The sequence below is a fragment of the Squalius cephalus genome, assembly GCF_949319135.1.
Source record: "Squalius cephalus genome assembly, chromosome: 22".
NCBI classification, from domain to species: Eukaryota; Metazoa; Chordata; class Actinopteri; order Cypriniformes; family Leuciscidae; genus Squalius; species Squalius cephalus.
In genome coordinates, this window is record NC_137143.1 from 15,021,271 (window position 1) to 15,041,342 (window position 20,072).

At 35.9% G+C, this 20,072-nt stretch overlaps 2 protein-coding genes across 2 annotated transcripts; one reads left to right on the forward strand and one right to left on the reverse strand.

The window, feature by feature from the left end:
- The first annotated feature begins 5,123 nt into the window (after positions 1-5,123).
- LOC307150828 (leukemia inhibitory factor receptor-like) lies at positions 5,124-11,044 on the forward strand. Its single transcript, XM_079858383.1, has 10 exons — positions 5,124-5,205; positions 5,482-5,618; positions 5,703-5,736; positions 6,801-6,941; positions 7,045-7,121; positions 7,223-7,442; positions 7,677-7,808; positions 8,523-8,621; positions 9,151-9,294; positions 9,432-11,044. Exons 1-10 carry the CDS (start codon positions 5,127-5,129, stop codon positions 9,671-9,673), a joined length of 1,305 nt encoding a protein of 434 aa, XP_079714509.1. The 5' UTR covers positions 5,124-5,126; the 3' UTR covers positions 9,674-11,044.
- Positions 11,045-11,149: 105 nt separating this feature from the next.
- On the reverse strand, positions 11,150-16,300 carry LOC307150831 (uncharacterized protein). Its single transcript, XM_079858387.1, has 5 exons — positions 15,544-16,300; positions 14,882-14,978; positions 12,148-12,301; positions 11,806-11,939; positions 11,150-11,709 (listed from the first exon to the last, which is right to left on the reverse strand). Coding segments are annotated over exons 1-5 (711 nt in total). The 5' UTR covers positions 15,868-16,300; the 3' UTR covers positions 11,150-11,707.
- Positions 16,301-20,072: the final 3,772 nt, after the last annotated feature.

The window sequence follows — 20,072 nt, forward strand, 5'->3', positions numbered from 1 at the left end:
CAGCTTTGCCAATAGAGGACTTTATGTGTAAATGGGATAAGAGAAACCCTAAGGAGAATCAGACACACACTCTTTTTATATGGTGAGTACAAACAACACATTGAAAGTAACACGAACAAATCTCATTGTCTTTATAATAATGTTTCATTTATAGCGCCTTTCTCAAGCTCAAGGACACTTCACAATAACTGTAAAAAACAAACAATCAGTTCATACATAAATGGACAATAGACATTTGAAGAAATAAGTAATCCCAGTCCAAGAAATAAGTGATTGCAGTTGCATATCGCATTGCATTTGGAATACAAACAGAAACAATAACAGAAACAAATTAAAGCTGCAAGCAGCATTTATTGGGGTTCAAGCGTTTAAGGCCTTTAAGCACACATGCATATAGATATTAAATTTTATTTAGCAAGCATATAAACACTTGGGAAACTTAGGAAACCAAGAGTCATTTATAAAAGATCATATAAGAGATTCAGTCAAGAATCATTTTGTACAGACGTAAATAATGTATGTTGGAGTGATGTTTATAAGGAAGTTCATCCTGATAATGCAGCATTGAAAGATTTGACACTGAAGACATTTAAAGATTTGAAACATTTTTTAACCCTTTTGGTAAAAAAAAAATATTTTACCCTTTGGACAAACATACACATATGAAAAAATGTACAGTGAAGAATGTTAGGGCACCATATGTATTGTATGAGTTGAAAAACTGTTTGAGAGAGATGTGGCAAAGGGTACAGCAAATAGAACTGGGAACAAGGAGGACTGGGACGTCTATTGCAAATTAAGAAATCAAGTAACTAAAATTAATAGGAAAAAGAAAATAATCTTTTACAAAATTAAAATAAGTGAATGTAAATATGATTGTAAAAATGTGGAGTACACTCAATGAAATAATTGATAGGAAATCAAGTCAAATTCCTTCTTTTATTGATACAGGTGACTCATTTTTAACTATTTCTTAAACCATATGAAATTGGGAAATAATTTTAATGATTTTTTTCATAAATAAAGTTGATAAATTAAGAGAAGAAATGTTGTTTGGCTGAACCAGTTTGCCACATCTTTAATATCAGTACTGAAAAATGGATTTTTCCTTTAGCTTGGAAAGATGCAAAGGTTATTCATCTACAGAAAAATGCAGCACTGGGTTTTAATGGTCATAATAGTCGACCAATAAGTTTGCTACCAGTTCTTAGCAAAATATTGAAAATGATAGCTTGTGAGCAAATTCAATTATTCTTAAGGAGAATAATTTGCTCTCTAATTTTCAGCATTTATATTGAGAGAGCACAGATTGATGACAATAACGGATCATAAATTATTGCTGGATAAACTGAAATGTTACAAATTTACTTCTCATACTGTTCATTGGTTTAAAAGTTAACTGTATTTTATAATGGAAGTTATTTAGATGTGAAAGAGCTGCAATGTGGTGTGCCTCAAGGAAGTTGTTTAAGACCAGTGATCTTCCTCTTGTTTTAAAGTGTGCATGGACAGTCATGTATGCAGATGATAAAAAATTATATTTACCTGCAACATCAATTAAGCAGTTGTCTACTGCTTTGGATGAGGAAATACAATTGGTCATAAAGTAGGTATACGGAATCATTTCTAAACTTGATAAAAACCAAAAGCATTGTGTTTGCATCAAATTGCATCAAAAGTTGATTGCATCAGTAGTTAAATTTGTCTGTAAAGAGTGTGCCATATTGAACAGGTAGAGGAAATAAGACTTCTTGGAGTTATAGACAGTGGGCTGAAGTGGTCAAAAGAGATAGAAAATATGGTAACAGGTATGGGAAGAGGTTTGTCAGTTATTAAGAGATGTGTAAACTTTTTACCACAACACTGTGTTTCTAAAATTGTGCAAACAATGGTTCTTGCTTAGATTATTGCCCAGTGGTGTGGTCGAGTGCATCAAGTAAAGACAAAAAATGTAACTAATTAAAAAATTACAATTAGTCCAGAACAGAGCGACACGACTCACTTTAAACTGTAATAGAATGGCTAATATAATAAGAATGCACTGGTGAAGGATTGTCTCTCTGCTTTGTTTTATAAGAAATATTTCTGTATTCTCAACTTTTGTATAGTAACACCAGGCATGCATAAAAGGGATGTTTTTTATTTCCTGTTTCGAAAACCACTGCAAAACAACGGACTGTAATATATAGAGGAATGAAAATATGGAAAGATTAACCATTGATTTTACATATTTTTAAACAAGAACAATTATTTTAAAAAAAATATTTAAAGGAACATTTAATACCACGTGGTGGTGTGTGGCGCAATGGATAAGACACATGCCTTTGGTGTGAGAGACCCGGGTTCGAATCCACTGTGAGACACCAATGTGTCCCTGAGCAAGACACTTAACCCCTAGTTGCTCCAGAGGCGTGCGACCTCTGACATATATAGCAATTGTAAGTCGCTTTGGATAAAAGCGTCAGCTAAATGAATAAATGTAAATGTAAATGTACCACAATTTATAGTAAATTTGGTTAGTATGTTTCATTGACTTGACTTTTTATTGATGTTGATTAAATGTAGTTTTTTATTTTTTACTTGTTGGGACCCCAGGAAGAGTAGCCACTATGTAGTGGCTAATGGTAATCCAAATAAACAAATACACTTAGATCATGGAAAAGACCATTTACAGCCAATACAGGCAATTTACTAAGGAAAAATATGTTTTTTAAAGTTTTTTTGACAGTTATAGCACCATGTCTTGCCTGATCTCCACCACTTTTATTAGGTGTCCTCAAAGTGTGCCCATACATACTGTACGTGTGTCAAATTTGTTGTAAATATCTCATTTCGTTTTGAAGTTTAGTCACTTGACATTGATTGGAGTTTTTGTCAGTTCCTTCATAATTTTGACATTTGGGCGTTAGCTATTTTCAAATTTCCTGTGGTGGTTTTGTCTCGATCAGACTAACGGTTTCGAAGATAATCGCAAGTTTTTTAAGCGTTAAATGACACGTTACACAAACCATAAGGCGAAACCTGGCATGTTTGGTATCGTTGGACTCGGCAAGGATTCAGTAGTGGAAATCAGGAGGAAAGGAAACGCTGACTTGAAACTTCTCAGACTCCCTCAGGCCATTGTGCCGATGACGCAGTGGAGTTTTTTGAGATACGCCAATGTTCTCAGACTATCATGGCACCCTGGACAAAGACACTGCCAATTTTCATCGGACTAACGGTTGTGTGCGGCCATTTTCATGATTTTTTTTCCTTGTTATAGAGCCACCAAGAGGCCAATCTTCGAGATTTTATTTCATGTGACCTCAGATTGAGTTCATAAACATGTGTCCCGAGTTTAGCGAAAATATCTCTTTCTGTTCACAAGTTATAGCCGTTTTAGTAAAAGTGGCCCGGTCACATCGAATATTTTGATTCCCCTTTGCGACCGTGAATTGAAATTTTGAATTTTTTTGATGATTACTGATCACAGTCACTCTCCAGAGAATATTTCTGCAGTGGTTTGGTTCCAGTCAGGCCAAAAACCTAGTTCGTAAAAGTAGTTTTTTCAAAAAACCTCAAGGCATGCATTTTGTCCACCTTGAGCCAAAGATTCCAACAACACTTGAGCCTACGCCTAACGGTTTAGGAGTTATGAGCCATTTCGTACTTTTGACCGCTGTAGGGCCCCCGTCAGGCCGTTCGGGGCACGCCTTTGGTGACGTTGTAGGCGGGGTAAGTACTACCAGCCCTCAAAGTTTCAAGTCTCTACGACTTACAGTTCGGTCTGCCCGATCAGTTTTAGATGGAGAATGCTGCATCATGGGAAAATTAACAATAACAATAGGGTTTCAGCACTACGCGCTTGAGCCCCTAATAAAAAGGGCCTAAAAAAGGCCTATAAAAAAAAACATAGCAGACATAGCAGAGTTTGGCAATACGACGGAGTTGAAAAAATGCAACTTTACATTGTTGAATAATAAGCGTCGAAGGTCAGTGAAGGGTCAAGAGTGATACCCAAGTTTTTCAGTAGCACCTCAATGCAGTACACAAGATCCGAGGGGAGGAGTCGGATCTTATATAAGGGGTGGAGATTGGTAGGTTTAGGGGTGGAGATGGGTAGGTTTAGGGGTGGGTTTAGGGATCAGGGGGTGGAGATTGGTAGGTTTAGGTATGTAAGGTGGGAGGAGTTGGATTTTATCCAACTCCTCCCCCCGGATTTTATGCTCTGCATTGAGGACCATCTCAAGTTTTTGACAGTGGCAGACGAATAATTGATGTAGCTTCAAGGTCAAGTGTGGGAGTAGTTATATTTTTTGTTAGAGATGGTGGGCCAGTAATTAAGATTTCTGTTTTAGTAATTCAAACTGAGAAAATTGTAGTTTAGCCATGTCTTTAATTCATTAACACATGATGATAGTAATGTAGTGTGGTGAATAGAATCCGGTCGGCAAGCAGTATATATCTGAATATCGTCGCCATAACAGTGGTATTGCATGGCGGCAAATAATTTGTCAGACAGGCAAAATGTAAATAATAAATAGTTTATAGTTATGAAACATTGTAAACCTCAGAGTTAAAGAATGTGCCACATATTGGGAAACAAATCAGTACTGGGGAGACCGGGGCTAGTTGTCAAACTTTATCCTTTGTCAAACTGAATATTTCTTAGGGTGAGATTATTTTTGAAAGTTAAAGGGTTATTTCACCCAAAAATGAAAAAAATGGCCATCAATTACTCACCCTCACATTGTTCCAAACCCGTAAGACTTTTGTTTATCTTCAAAACACAAATGAAGAGATAAATAAATAAACTGATACATTTGAGAGATTTCTGTCCCTCCACTGATAGTCTATGCTATTACTTTTACACTTTAAAAAGTTAAAGAGATTATAAAACTAATCCATATGAATCGAGCGGTTTAGTCCAAATTTTCTGAAGAGACTCGATTGCTTTATATGATGAACAGATTAAATTGAGTTAAATTGGCTTGATTATGTATGTCAGTCTGCATGAATCTAATTCTCAATTCCTGGTGTGCACAGGGACAGTGAAAAGAAAAGTTTTATTATGTGTGCGAACTCTGGCGATCATTCAGAGAAATATATTCCCTTGCTTGGAGGAACTAGGAAACACAACAAGAAAGATGGACATATGGGTACAAACACAAGTGGACAATCTCACCTGTAATTCTAGCAAAATCTCAGTCATCTTTGAATGCTTGGGTAAGAACCAGTCTTAGAGATCTATTCAAACTGCTATTTTCTGACAGTTTATATGGTGGGATCTTAAAGTCGTTGCATGTTTCAAATAAATTGGTATATTAAATGGTAAATATGGCATATTACATTATATTATTATTTAAATTTAAAGTTAATTAATATTTTTCTAATAATTAGTTACATTATATATTATACATTTAATTGTAAATAATTATATTATCAGCATAACATTTTGCATGGTATGTCGCGCCTAACGTGTCACTCTCATGTTGTCAACAGTCAAATACAGTGCACCTCAGATTACCAGAATGAAAAGGTCAGCTGGAATCCTGTCTCTCAAACCGGACAAGCCAAAGGATAATAAAAGTGTTAAATACGAGATCAGATGGAGGGAGAGAGGCTCTGAATGGCAGAATGTAAGACATTTCAGAAAATCTGATATTTTCATATCCTGAAGTGAATGTGTTATTTTTTTAACATGATGTGTTCTGCAATTATAGGCGACATTTGAAACTGAGGACAGCACTATCCAAGGTTAGACTCCTTACTCTGTTTATAAAGTGCAGAAATAAGGTCGTCTGAATGATACATTCAATTGTCCTTGCATTTATAAAAAAAAGTTAATTCAGTGTACTCTGAAAACATTCTGTAATTTTCAGAACTCAAGTTTTAATGTTGTTAATAGGGCTGTTGAATGTTTGATTCTGATTGGTTGATTGAACATAGGTTCCCTTAGGTGTGCAATTATTTTCCAGTAAATGCACAGCTAAATTAGTTCCATACAGGCCTTGACCACATTACAGCTCCATTTGACTTTGTTGAGTTATTAAGTTATTTCAAAGGTCCTTACAGCCTACAGCAGCAAAAGAACCAAAATCCACAAAGACATTGACCAAGCAAAGAGATATAGCGCTTTTAGTTAACTGCCCTGATACTTTATCAGTAAAATTGTTTTGCAATTGAAAAGCTACATGACATTTCTCAGTTGTGAGGTAGTAATGTTGCTGTTCTTGAAGCAGTTAATTAGCAATTAACGTCACTATTATTAGCAAAGACTATTTTTTATAGTAGAGCTTATTTTCTTATAATTCAACTAAAGGTCAAGTCAAGTGCATTGGATTAAGGAATACATTGGATCATGCACTGCTGTACTGTACATACTGTACATTTTGGCATATACAGTATGTAATAGGCCATAGAGATGTGCAGGCAGAAAATGCGCATACTATGCGCACACTAAATAATGGTATTAAGAATAATATGGCAGCACTGTACACTATTCCAAACACAGCTCATAAAAAGATAAACAGTAAAATGTGGGAAAGTTTGTCAAAGGTGGATTTGTGTAGCACCTTCTACTCTGCAGTCTCTGATCCTTTGAGTCTTTAACAATTTGACAAATACATTGAGGATGTTTACATGCATTCTTAAAGGTACAGCAGCAAACAACGGCTCTAATGGTCATAGAAATGTTGGAAAATTACTTTTAGTTATACTAAATACATTGTTATTGGTGTGGGAAAAAAATCATGATTATGTATGACCCCTTTAAATGATTAGAGTCCAAAACATAAAAACTGACTGAGATGAATGTCTAGATTTCTACAAGCTACATCTACAGAAACAGAAGATCTACCAGATCCAACTGAGACGACAGGCCAAACTGCAGCCACATCTATGTAAAGACTCACTACAAACTCTCTGGAGTGACTGGAGCCCAGTGGTGGATGTTCCCTTAGGTTCGATTTCAGCTGTATCTGCCAATAGAGTGCAAATAAGAAGTTTTTAATAAGTTTAAGCATCTGAAAATATTTGGTTAACAAATGTAACACCTCTCTGCAGAAATCAGCCTCCCTCTTGTACGCCAACTTGTAGAAGAATGGACAAATGGGACCAGGCATATTAATCTCACCTGGGATGTAAGTATAAGAAGAACATTGGACATCAGAAATGTTTCTGTTTGTTGGTGTAAAATGAATGAAATTTGATTTGAAAGATGCTCCAATGTGATTTTCTTTAGGAACCATCTGCTGAAGAGTCTGTTGGGGGTGTATGGTACAAGCTGAACGTCAGTGTTTGGGCTTGTGAAAAACCCAAGAGAAAGGAAAAGCGAACTTTGGATCGAACCTATAAAACCTCAATAACATATTCAGAGGCCAGGATTTCCATTATTGCAACTAACAAGGTTGGAAGTTCACCTCCACGGGAGATCACCATTCCCGCTGTGAAACATCTGAGCAGTAAGTGTGCTGCAAGTGTGAACTGTGAGTGTGTTAGCTTGGGTTTTCATGTACTGTGTGTGAATGAATATCTGAGTGTGTGCGCTTACAGCAGGAAGGAAGTGAAAAGTGTGTGTGTTTTTTGGTGAAGGGGGTCCTAAAGTGTTAAGTCATAAATTACTCATGTAACAAAAATTAAAAAAAAAAAAAAAAAAAAAAAAACTGTACAATGGAAACGTTTTTTTTAATTTTCAGATTGTGACAAGCCCTCTAATATCACCCAGGATTATCAAACCTGCTTAGAATGGTACAAGCTGGAAAACGGTGAGACCCGAACAAGTACAGTAAACAGCTCAGGCGAAAAATCGTTCAAGGATATTGAAAAAGGTAGAGATAAATCATTCATCCAATGTAGAGCACTATGTTCATGTGTCATATTAAAGGGTTAGTTCACCCAAAAATGAAAATTATGTCATTAATGACTCACCCTCATGTCGTTCCAAGCCCGTAAGACCTCCGTTCATCTTCGGAACACAGTTTAAGACATTTTAGATTTAGTCCGAGAGCTTTCTGTCCCTCCATTGAAAATGTATGTACGGTATACTGTCCATGTCCAGAAAGGTAATAAAGACATCATCAAAGTAGTCCATGTGACATCAGCGTAAGACGCTGCTGACGTGTTATCTGGTGCGCACCAGCAGCAGAGTCAGCACTGCGGAGTCGTGAACGCGAATTGACAACAGACCCGGAAGAGAATACAATGCTGAATAAAGTCATAGTTTTTGTTATTTTTGGACCAAAATGTATTTTCGATGCTTCAAAAAATTCTAACTAACCCACTGATGTCACATGGACTTTGATGATGTCTTTATTACCTTTCTGGACATGGACAGTATACCGTACATACATTTTCAATGGAGGGACAGAAAGCTCGCGGACTAAATCTAAAATGTCTTAAACTGTGTTCCGAAGATGAACGGAGGTCTTACGGGCTTGGAACGACATGAGGGCGAGTCGTTAATGACATCATTTTCATTTTTGGGTGAACTAACCCTTTAACGTGCTACGTATGCTAATTTGTGTCTCTGGTTTTAATTGCAGGAGTGGAGAAGTTTGTACGTCATTATTACTTTCTTCACACCATGAGAAAGAAACATTTTCAAACTGTTGACATGTGTCCTTTTTACTCAGAACAGGGAGGTACGTTCAGCCATAAGATTCTGTCCATTATCAATAAGCTGATAACTTTTTATGTTTTGAGCAATAAATGGCCAATATTAAAACTTGGTCTAAATACTATTTTGTCTAAATAAATTCTTGAAATAAAACACTAAAATATTAAATCAGTAAATGGTTCAAGTAAATCATTAGAATGTACAGTATTTTGAGATTTGATCAAATTATATTCAACAGTGTGCTGTTAAATTATTAGTGTTTTCAAGATTAAGTATTTGTTAAATGACGGCTAAATGTAACATTTTGGGAAGTTGCACTATTAAATATCTTATATCGGCCAATATACAGACCCCTAAAGCAGGGTTCCTCAAATCCAGCCCTGGATTTTCTACTGTCCTGCAGAGTTTAGCTCCGTAAATAACCGATATGGTACTGATATGTCATGCATCCCTTGTTTAGTGTATTTAGGTTATTGAAACCCGAAGACCACAATGTAAGATATAATCCAGATTGATGTCTAGTTTTCACAATGGAATGTTTGGATTTGTTTCAGCACCTATTGAAGGTCCAGGGAATGTGGATATTTCTAATGTGACACATGAATCAGCTGTGGTGAGTTGGCTTTCCATTCCTGTGGCGGAGCAGCGAGGATTTCTACTGCATTATCTCATTTGGATTTCAGGACAGGGAAACACGAGTAAGGCAAAGTTTGTAGTTTTACTGATCATCTATATGCTATGAAACCTTTAAGTCACAACAAGTTTTTTACTGGTATAGCCAACAAAATAATCTATTATAAACAAATTGTTTATAACTCCGTTCCTCTTGCTTCAGCACTCCATGAAGTCCAAGCAAATGAAACCAGCTTCGAGATCAAGAACCTCCACCCAGGGGCCTCTTACACCGTTTCTATAGCCGGAGAAACAATGGCTGGTAAAGGGCCGAACTCAACAGTGAACTTTGAAACACACTCAGAGATTTTCAGTAATTTCTGCATAATCATGAGAAATGATTATGCAGAACTGAAACCTGCTGACCCCCTAAAGGGAAATGGACGTGGAAAAAATGTGGGATGAGAAGAAAAAAAACGTTTGTGTTCCCCGGAGAAACTTTGCCTTCCCTTGCAAAGATATTTGCGTTCTCTCGCAAAACCTGTTGTGAGCTCAGACACTTCCTGTTTAATGTCCCACTGGCAGTGTTTCAGACAGTTAACAATGGAGTGATATGTAGAGTTTGAACATGGATTCAAATATAAAGAAATGCAGTCAGTGCTTAGCCCAGGGTTCACCAATCTTGGTCCTGGAGGGCCGCTATCCTGCAGAGTTTAGCTCCAACCCCAGTTAAACACACCTGAACCAGCTAATCAAGGTCTCACTAGGCATACTAGAAACTTTCAAACAGGTGTGTTGGAGCTGGTTGGAGCTAAACTCTGCAGGACAGCGGCCCTCCAGGACCGAGATTGGTGAACCCTGGCTTAACCCCTTGAGTTCAGTAAAGTTGGCAATATATTCACAGATTCAAACTTCCCGGATCAATAACTCGTGAGCTAAACGTTGTTAAAACACAAATGACACCTATTTCCAATCATAGTAATGTAGACAATGAGCTACAACCAATTTTCCTCAAAACAAGCTTTATAATATAAATTGATATCTATGAGCAGGCGGCTGAGAGACAAGTCCGAAGGGACCGTCTGCAAAGTGCAAAACCCCAAAAAGCATTACTACAAAAATAGTCATTAACTTCAATGTTACACACTGTAGTGTCACCAAATTCAGTTTACACATCAGTGGTCTATATTTGTGGTATCACCAGTGGTATATATTTTTATAAAACTTGTTTTTGTCAAAACTTGTACTGTAAAGTAAATTGTCATTTTTACAGTCATTTTATGGTTTAGGATCCCCCAATACAGTATTAATTGTATTTGTGCAGGTATTAAAAAAGTCTTAAAAGCCTTAACATTTATTTTTAAAACCCTGTACCTGTAACAAAAACCCTGTACCGGTTAACAAATAATTTTAAATATTTTTTTGCATGCATAACAATTACCTACATTTCATTTAATTAAAATTCATGTATATAGTATTCTTTCTATATTTCATGTTTGTTTGTTTTTCAAGTTATGATTCATAAAACTAGAAAACTAAAACCAGTGTGAAATAAATATTAAAATCAAGAATAAGGAGGCCAACATGTTGAGATCACATGAACAGTCAAATATTACTCACTTTATATCTTTATATCACAATTAAATAAACAATTATATTATTAAAAAGTCTGTTTTTAATGACAATTTCTAATTTTAATGACAGCTGTCTCATACAAAGTTACCATAGTTTAATGGTTAAGTTTGGAGGTAGATGTTTTTTGGTTTTTGTTATGGTTTGTTTGAAAGTCGTCCTTCTGTGTCTCTCGCTCTCGCTCTCTTGTCAACATGCTCTGGGAGCTCTTTCATCAGATTTTTGTTAAAAAGGTTGACAGACATAGTAATGATGATGGAAATGTTACTCCCAATAAAGGCTGTCTTTTATCAAGTCAATATTAAAGAGTCAACATTGTAAATTTATTCAAAAGTAGCTTTCAAAAAGTCCTTGTACATTGTAAATTTATTCAAAAGTAGCTTTCAAAAATTCCTTGTAAATTCCTTAAAAAAAAAAAAAAAACAGACAGTGGTAAAACAGTGTAATTGAATTTCCAAATAGCTCTTAACATCAATATCTCATTGGCATATAAGCCTGGTTACTCCAAACAAAAATAAATACAAATCTGAAACATCTAGACCGTAAAATCTATTTTATATTTTTCCCTAATAAAAAAAGAACAAAAAAAGTTACCACCAATGAAGTACAGCATACATTTGTTGAATAAGGTAAATAAATTTTCCATGTTGTCGACCAATCATTTTTTGGCACCAAAACGTTTTGCAACACAAATACCTTCATTGATTACATCAATTATCATCAATTTTGCATCGCCACTTTGCATTCCAAATGTAGATTTAAATGTGCTTCAAGTCCAGGGTTACAAGTGCACCTGAGCAGTGTCCTCAGAACAGTGTTGCACCAAAACGTGTACCCAAATAATCCATCATCCAGCCTTCCTCTCGTCTCTGAGAATAAACCAGAGTCTCATTAACACACAGGATGCGGTTTCATTATCAACAGACACAGCAGAAATATTCTGAATATGACTCAATTAAACTTACATGGTACCAAAAGCAGACTGAGGCAAACAATCATGGCCAGTGTGACACTACTTGTGGTGATTCCTTGGGCTCCGTTGTCATCGAGGTCAACATGATATTCATGAACCTGGTGGTCCATGTCTTTGCACTTTTTGCTGTGATCACATGACAAAAGAAAAAGAAAAACATTTCAGCAACAAAACGCGGTAATCTAATCTCATCAGCACCAACAAAAATTTGTATTTTCACACTGCATGCTTTATATTCTGATTTAGACATTTAGCGTGCTTTAATGAAACAAGAACTCATCCAAGAGTGGTGAAATGGAGTTCGAAGCGATGGAAGAGATGCTGTATGACTTACAGTTGCTTCTGTAAATATTGCTTGGTGGTCTCGCAGCCCTGTTTCTGTTGCTCTGCGGCAGTTTGGAGCTGTATAGAAGCGAGGCGTAAAGCTTCACAAGATGCCAACTCCTGGGCCTTCAGGGTCAAATTGTGCTCCAGGGCTTCAATCTGGTCTGAAATGATAATGGAAAAACTCGCTTCAGACATTACAACTCACAATGTTTTGTACTCAAATCTTTTATGTAATGCCAATAGTATGTAGCCTCTCACAATGTTAGCACTCCTCTTCAAACAATATGCCAAACATTCTTTGAAAAAAAAGAAGTCCATTGGCTTATAAGGCAATGTCTAGGCACGGTGTAACTTATCAGTTTGTTTCTTAAAGTGGCCTTGGTGATGTCAGAGCACTATTTTGGACTGTAGCTGGCTGGAGTTGTTCGCTTGCTGCTTTGTCTCAAATTTGACACTGGTGTTAAAATATGGCCTTGGTGTGAAACGTTTTTAGACATCACACCTATCCTGTTTTGTGAGGAAGTTTTCAAAAGTCAACTAACTTTTTCCAGATAACCGCTTTATCAAGCGGGTAAAAGGGTCGAGCAGGGTGATTTTTATCAGTGCAGTCTCTCTCTCGCTTTTGTATTCCCTGTTATTTTCATATCTCATGCATTCAGGAGTCGTTTCCTGCAGTTGTTTAGTGGGTCAGGAAATCCTTTAAAGCTTAAACAATATTCTGGATTTGAAAATCTCAATATTAATTGTGATAAACTGGACTGTTCCCTGCTGAGAAAAAAACAACCGTAGTTGGTTTTCTGGTCTTAACAAATTTGTAATGGTCCAAGTTGGTTTGAGTTGATCTTAGCTAGCTTAAGATGGTCTGAGTTGGTTTATGGTGTTCTTAACTAGTTTAAGACGTTCTCCCAGCCTGGTCACTCTGGTTGTAGATAGTCCCACCCTGGTTTATCTGGTCTAGATGTTCTCCGAGTCAGGCCAAGTGGGGTTTTAGCTGGTTTTACTGGGCAGCCAACTGGTCTCCCAGTCTAACCAGCTAAAAAACACCCAACACATCAGTCTGGCCTGCAAATCAGCTTAGGCTGGATATAATGATATACCAATAATATACCAAATAATATACCAAAATAATGATACAAGGAGCAGCAAAGTCCTTTAAATTCTGTTATCCTGACACAACTGTATTGTAGAATACATGTACACTACCATTCAAACATTTGGAGCCAGTAATGGTTTTGTTTGTTTGAAAGAATTTTTAATTTTTATTCAGCAATGATTCATTTAATTGATCAAACGTGACAAAAGACTTTTACATTTTCACCAAAAAAAAAATCAGTTTTAAATAAATTCTGTTCTTTTAAACTTTCTATTCATCCAAAAAAAAATTGGGGAAAATCATGGTTTCCACAAAAATATTAAGCAGCACAACATTTTCCATTATTATTTAACTGATAATAATTAGAAATGTATCTTGAGCACCAAATCAGAATGTTTAGAATAATTTAGACTGCTGCTGAAAATTCAGCTTTGCATCACAGAAATAAATTACATTTTAAAATATATTAAAGTAGAAAAAGTTATTTATAATATTTCAAAATATTATTATTATTATTACTGTATTTTTAATAAAATAAATGCAGTCTAATAAATGCGAGCAAAAGAGAATTGTAACTTACTGACCCCAAGCCTTAGAAACAGCTGTGTAATTTTTAATTATATTGAACTTGACAAAGTTTTCTGTGAATATAATACATAAATGCTCATTTAAACCCTAGCACTCAAAATAACTAATTGGTTTGAGTAGTGCCAACTCAAATTATATAAATTAGTTCCGTCAAATTAACTTTTATGAGTATTTAGAACTTACTTTTTCTTTAGAGTTCACAAAAGAAGGCTGTTATAATAACACTTAATTTTTACAAACTGACACATTTTAAGTAAGTTGAATTGTTTAATTATTTTTAGTTTTATGAAATTGTTTCTTTTCATTTTAGTAAATGCTAAAATGAAATGCTAAATGCAATAAAATGCTAAAGTATATATTGCTTTTTGTGCCAGATTAATGTTAAGTGAGAGATTTAGTAGTGTTTAATGTTTTGTTGTGCTAGTTTAGAAGAGTTTCTGTTATGTTGTTTTTTTTGTTTTTTTTTGGTTTGGTTACCATCATGGTGTCAAGTGGAGCATGAGCTTGGTTTGAGAACAGTGTATGTTAAATGTTTTACATTGCTGTACTCTTTCAGCAAGTTATATGCTATCAAAGCATTGTGTTACCATTTACCAATGTAGTATTTATTGAATTAGTGGTTAAAGCTAGCCAAGTTTCCACGAATAATTTAAGTTGAGATTACATGATAATTTTAAGTTGTGTGTGAATAAGCTTACTCAAATATTTCAATATTAAAATGCATCAGTACAAAATAAAAATCTGCAAGTTCTGCTTACTTAAATGTTAAATTATTTGAGTTTTGCCAACTTATTCGGGTTCACAGTGTATACATAAAAAGTAATCTGACCAAAAATAGAAGAGTTTTATAGGAATGATACCGCTAGTTAGCGCGCTTCATGTTATTATAACAGCCACTTTAGAGAATTCCATGTCACAAACAAGTCCTGTCTATTTGTTGTCTTTTCCGAGTTTCTATGGTTACATGGGAAAATTCATCTAAGAATATCGTCAGAGGGAGAGAGCGCTCCTTTCATGGCTCCTCTGATGAGAGGGAAAACTCTGACTTGAATTTTCCTACCTTTCTGCAGGCTGATTTCTGTAGTGAGGTTTCCCTCGATGAGTTTGTATTCCTCAATTTTGCTCTCCAAGATCGTGATGTTTCCTTTCCGAATGACCTGTGGAGAAACAGAAGGTTAATTAAACACAAGTCCATAACCGGGGTGAGGTTCGGGCGTGGAGGTTCGCACTAAGACATAAAGGTGTGGCCGTCAGATCTCACGAGTGTGTGAGTGAACGCCACAACCTCCAAAGGTCAAAAACGGCATTTGACAAAACGTAGCCACAAAAAATCAAGACAGAACCTCTTTTAATACAATACAACACCCTTAAATAAAATGTAAAAAAATTTGGAAGAAACATAATAACCCCAGAGACAATGTGAACATTATCAGGAACATTTTTCCAGGAAGGGCTATGATTGATATCCTGGTCCCTCATTGGATTGATTTGTTAGATATTTGCATAACTGTTCAGATTTAACTTGACCTAAACTGTTCACAATTTCCTGTTGGGACTTGTTATGCAAAGCAAAACCAGTTTCATGTCACTAAATGAAACTAAATGGCACATTTGTTTTTCATACTAAATAATATCTGGGTGTCATTATAACTACGCAATCTGTTATCGTAGGTTTAAGCTAGAAGAAACAGCTTGTAAACCAAAACAAGAAGATGAACTCACATTTTCTTGCAGGCTGTCGTTCAAAGAGATATTCAGATTCTGTATTTGCTCCTTGTACTGGTCGATTAGCTTCTGTAGGGCAGTCTGGTTCCTCCATCCCTGTCTCACCAGCTCTTCAAGGGCTTTTCGGTCTTTGGTCCACACGACTTTTGCCCCTTCATGCCTCTCCGTTAGGGCTTGCATCTCCTTGCGACACTGACTGGCACCTTTCATGTCAGGCGAGGTGGCCCAAACCACAATAATGATAACCGAGATGATCGACCACAGGGCCAGCAAGGCGATCACAATGTTACGAGTAGTCTGAGAAGATTTGGAGCTTGCCATCCTGAGGCACACAGTCGCTTTCAGGTTGGAGATGTCCGTAAAGAGTGAGCTGGTTGGTGTAAGCCCAGCGAAGACTCTCTTCTAAGTGAAATGAAACTTATAAAGCGTGGGTTTCCCCTCCAAGCTCAGCTCAGGAAAGGGGAGTGGCTCTGCTCCCAATGATGGGACCTGCCGTCCAGTTCCTCAGCACTCCAAACACACAGCTTGCTGCAACGTGACATCAGCTAGAGGTTATCCTCGCCGTTATACTGGGAAAAACCAAAAGTCTCCTCCCTCCTGTTTTTACTGAAAGAGTGTGTTTCAGTTTCCATTCCTCTGTTCGTGGGAGTGCCTTGGCAGAGCGTGGTACCTCTGCTAGGTCCTTTTTTTTTAAACATTTTTTTAAGAGGCTCTGTGCAGGAGCAACTCAGTGTTTCCTGAACTTTTGCCAAGCACGGAGTGTCCATGCCCCTTTTGGTCACACAAACACGCACATACAGCAGCTTTTAGGAGTTAAGTGGGTAGGACTTTATTTTATAGTCCTGTTCCCCATGTACATACTATTATTAAAGTAATTGCAATAACTAGGTAATAAGGTACTAACCTTGAACCTACCCATAAATCTAACCTTATGTAGTTACCTTATATTAACCAGTACTTTCTTATGTAAGAACTCTGTAAGTACACGTTAACTCATCTATTTATCTCTATATAGATAATATCTGTGGCTCACTTCCTCTTTATAAAGATATGTTAACACTTTACAATAAGGTTTCATTTGTTGACGTATAAACTAACATGAACTTACTATGAGCAATACATTTGTTACTGTATTCGTTAATCTTTGTTAACGTTAGTAAATACAAATACAAATAAAAAAAACGTTGTTCATGTTAGTTCACAGTGCATTAATTAATGTTAATTACTTGATTTTAATAATGTATTAGTAAATGTTGAAATTAACATTACCAAAGATTATTATGTTCTGTAGAAGTGCAGTTTATTATTAGTTCATGTTAACTAATGTAGTTAACTAATGTCAATAATGAAATCTTATTGTAAAGTGTTACCATACATACTGGTATATACTGAATCTTCATAGACTGCACATAAGCGTCCTCTGCTCATTAAAGAGCAGCAGTTTTGAGCAGTGCGTGCTGGTTTGAGTTAGAACAGACCTTCGAAATTCTGCTGCTCAATGTTTCCTGCGAGTGATGAGTCATCAGTTGGGGGGTGATTACATAATGCTGAAGGGTGGCGGCTGTTTCCATGGGCCACGGCCCCCCCTTGTAATGGATTCCTGTGTTTGAATTATGAACTTTTGCAAGATTCTGGTGCATTTTGAAATAGATTTTGTAAGACTTGGGAAGATTAATAGCATCTGGTGGTTTTGCACAGTTCTGGTGTGGTGGAAGATTATTTATTGTGTCGTGTCATTCATCCATCCATTTTCCAAACCCCTTGTTATATGAGGGTCGTGGTTATTCCTTATTTAATGAAATAAAATGTAAACATTTTATAATGCACTAAAGATAAAGTATTAGCCCTATAGCCTCGTATTTGATACAAGCCTTTACATTATCAACAAAACGTAATTTTTTATATCTCTCAATCTTCATTGTATTGCAATTGAATTATAAAGGTTCAATAAACTGCACTATTTCAAAAAGTTCTATTTATATTTCATATGGCTTTACAGAGTATATATATATATATATATATTGAATGTTGGCAGTCTCTTAACATCCAGAAGGTTTTCCACATTACTCTTGTTCTTTGTCAAGATCTACCGAATGCTGTAAACCCAGCCAAGAATAACAAAGCACTCTGACAAGCATTTTGCACCAATGCTCTGACTCACTCACTAGCCTAATGAATTTGTACTCCAACAGATCTCTAGATCTCCATTTGTGACTATTCTGGGCATAAATATCAGGTTCAGATTCCAGATTGAGAGACAAAAAGTTACTTTTATGTACACACAGTCTTATTTAATGTTCTGTTAATAATTATTAACTGAGATGATGAGAAATACAACAGCTGCTTCATTCACAGTAAGACAGATAAGGCAGAAAGCATTTTTTTAATACTGTTTCTGATCAGTGATCAAATAACTGGTCCATAAAACATGCCAGACTCTGATAGATGTATTGCTAGTAATGTGTATGTAAGGAAATGTCATGGATGATAGAAATGTCCTATAATGTGACTATAATCAAAATTATCAACTAAATTAATAATATTTCAAATTTGTATACATTTAATGAAATCATATTCATTTAGAGACTACATGGAACATTTGTACTTTTAAAAATTAATTTGTCACATTACATGACTAAGTGAACTGCAATATAGTTAAATTTATACAAATTATGTATAAGCCGGATCTAAAATGTTGTTGACATGAGATGATCCAGGTTTAATGTAAATTTGATGTAAACGACAACTGATGATAGTTGATATGTTGACAGCAACAAGGTCGCGCTTGTTTACAGTTGAGAGAGACATGCATCTGTGTGTGTGTGTGTGTGTGCCCTTGTTTATATTACATTGTGGGGACCAAATGTCCCCATAAGAATAGTAAAACCTGAGATCACCTACATTGTGGGGACCAGCCAGCGGTCCCCACTTTTCAAAAGGCTTATAAATCACACAGGATGAGTTGTTTTGAGAAAGTAAAAATGCAGAATGTTTCCTGTGATGGGTAGGTTTAGGGGTAGGGGCAGTGTAAGGGGATAGAATGTACAGTTTGTACAGTATAAAAACCATTACGTCTATGGAGAGTCCCCACAAAGATAGTGAACCAGACGTGTGTGTGTGTGTGTGTGTGTGTGTGTGTGTGTGTGTGTGTGTGTGTGTGTGTGTGTGTGTGTGTGTGTGTGTGTGTGTGTGTGTGTGTGTGTGTGTGTGTGTGTGTGTGTGTGTGTGTGTGTGTGTGTGTGTGTGTGTGTGTGTGTGTGTACCTAATTTACTATATTTTGGGGACCATTTTGTTCCCAGAAGTGATCAAAACCTGACAAAATCTCCAAAAACCTCCTTAGGAATGTCCTCATTTGTATATCTGTATAATTATAAAGTAATTAAAGGTTTGTTTTTTTTAAATGTAAAAATGCAGAAAGTTTTCTGTGATGGGTAGGTTTAGGGGTAGGGTTAGTGTAAGGGTTTGTGCAGTATAAAAACCATTAAGTCTATTGAATGTCCCAATTTTGATAGCTAAGGAAACATGTGTGTGCACGCATAAATCCTTGTAAATCCTAAATTATAGGGACAATGTAAATAGGCCTATGGACAGACTCGTAGAGATCCAAACAAACACAAATATGCAGTTTTCGTTGATCGCTTTGGTACTATAATGATAATTAATAATAATAAAAAACTATTTTCTATACTACCTTTAAAAGTTACAACTGAAAGTGCTTCACAAAAATTAGAAAAATAAAAAGATTAATACATTAATTTAAAAGAAATGCATTCATAAAATTGAAGTATATTCAGATATACAATACAAAAATAAAAACAAGTAAATTGTATAGAATACAATAGTGAGAAGTAGTCAAATAAATCAAATAATAGCTACCCTAAATATGTTTTGAGGGAGAGATTTCACTTTCCTAATCTCAGAGGGCAGAAAGTTCCATAGTTTCGGAGCAAATGAAGAGAATCACCCATAAATCTTAAACGAGACAATGGAGGGAAAGAATCCAAGATGTTTATAACATGGAGCACACAACAGCATACTTACAACTGAAAGCAGATGTATTCCTAAATAAATGGTCCTCCATTGCCCAACATTTTCATTTGATATGACTATTATGCAGACTATATTTTTCTTACTTTTATTTTACTTATCATTTATTTACCAATGGTCATTTGTATTGTAAAAAATACATGTATATGTGGTATTGCACTTGCAGAGATAAGGATCTTTCCCCTCACATGAATTTTTGTTAGGATGGAAGACATCTATGGACTGCTATTCTAGTTGTAGACTTGCCCTTGACACTTTACTGCACCATCAATACTGTACCATCAAAATGTTAATTCATGACATACTGTATGACTGCACTTGATAATAGGAAATAAAAGAAAAGTAAAAAAAAAAAAAATCTTAAACGAGTTGGCGGGACAGCTAAAAGACCAGCTTCAGAGGAGCGGAGATCACACGTTGGTAGGGCCTATGTAGGGGATTCTGACGAGATTCTGAAGAGTTCTGACAGATATTGAGG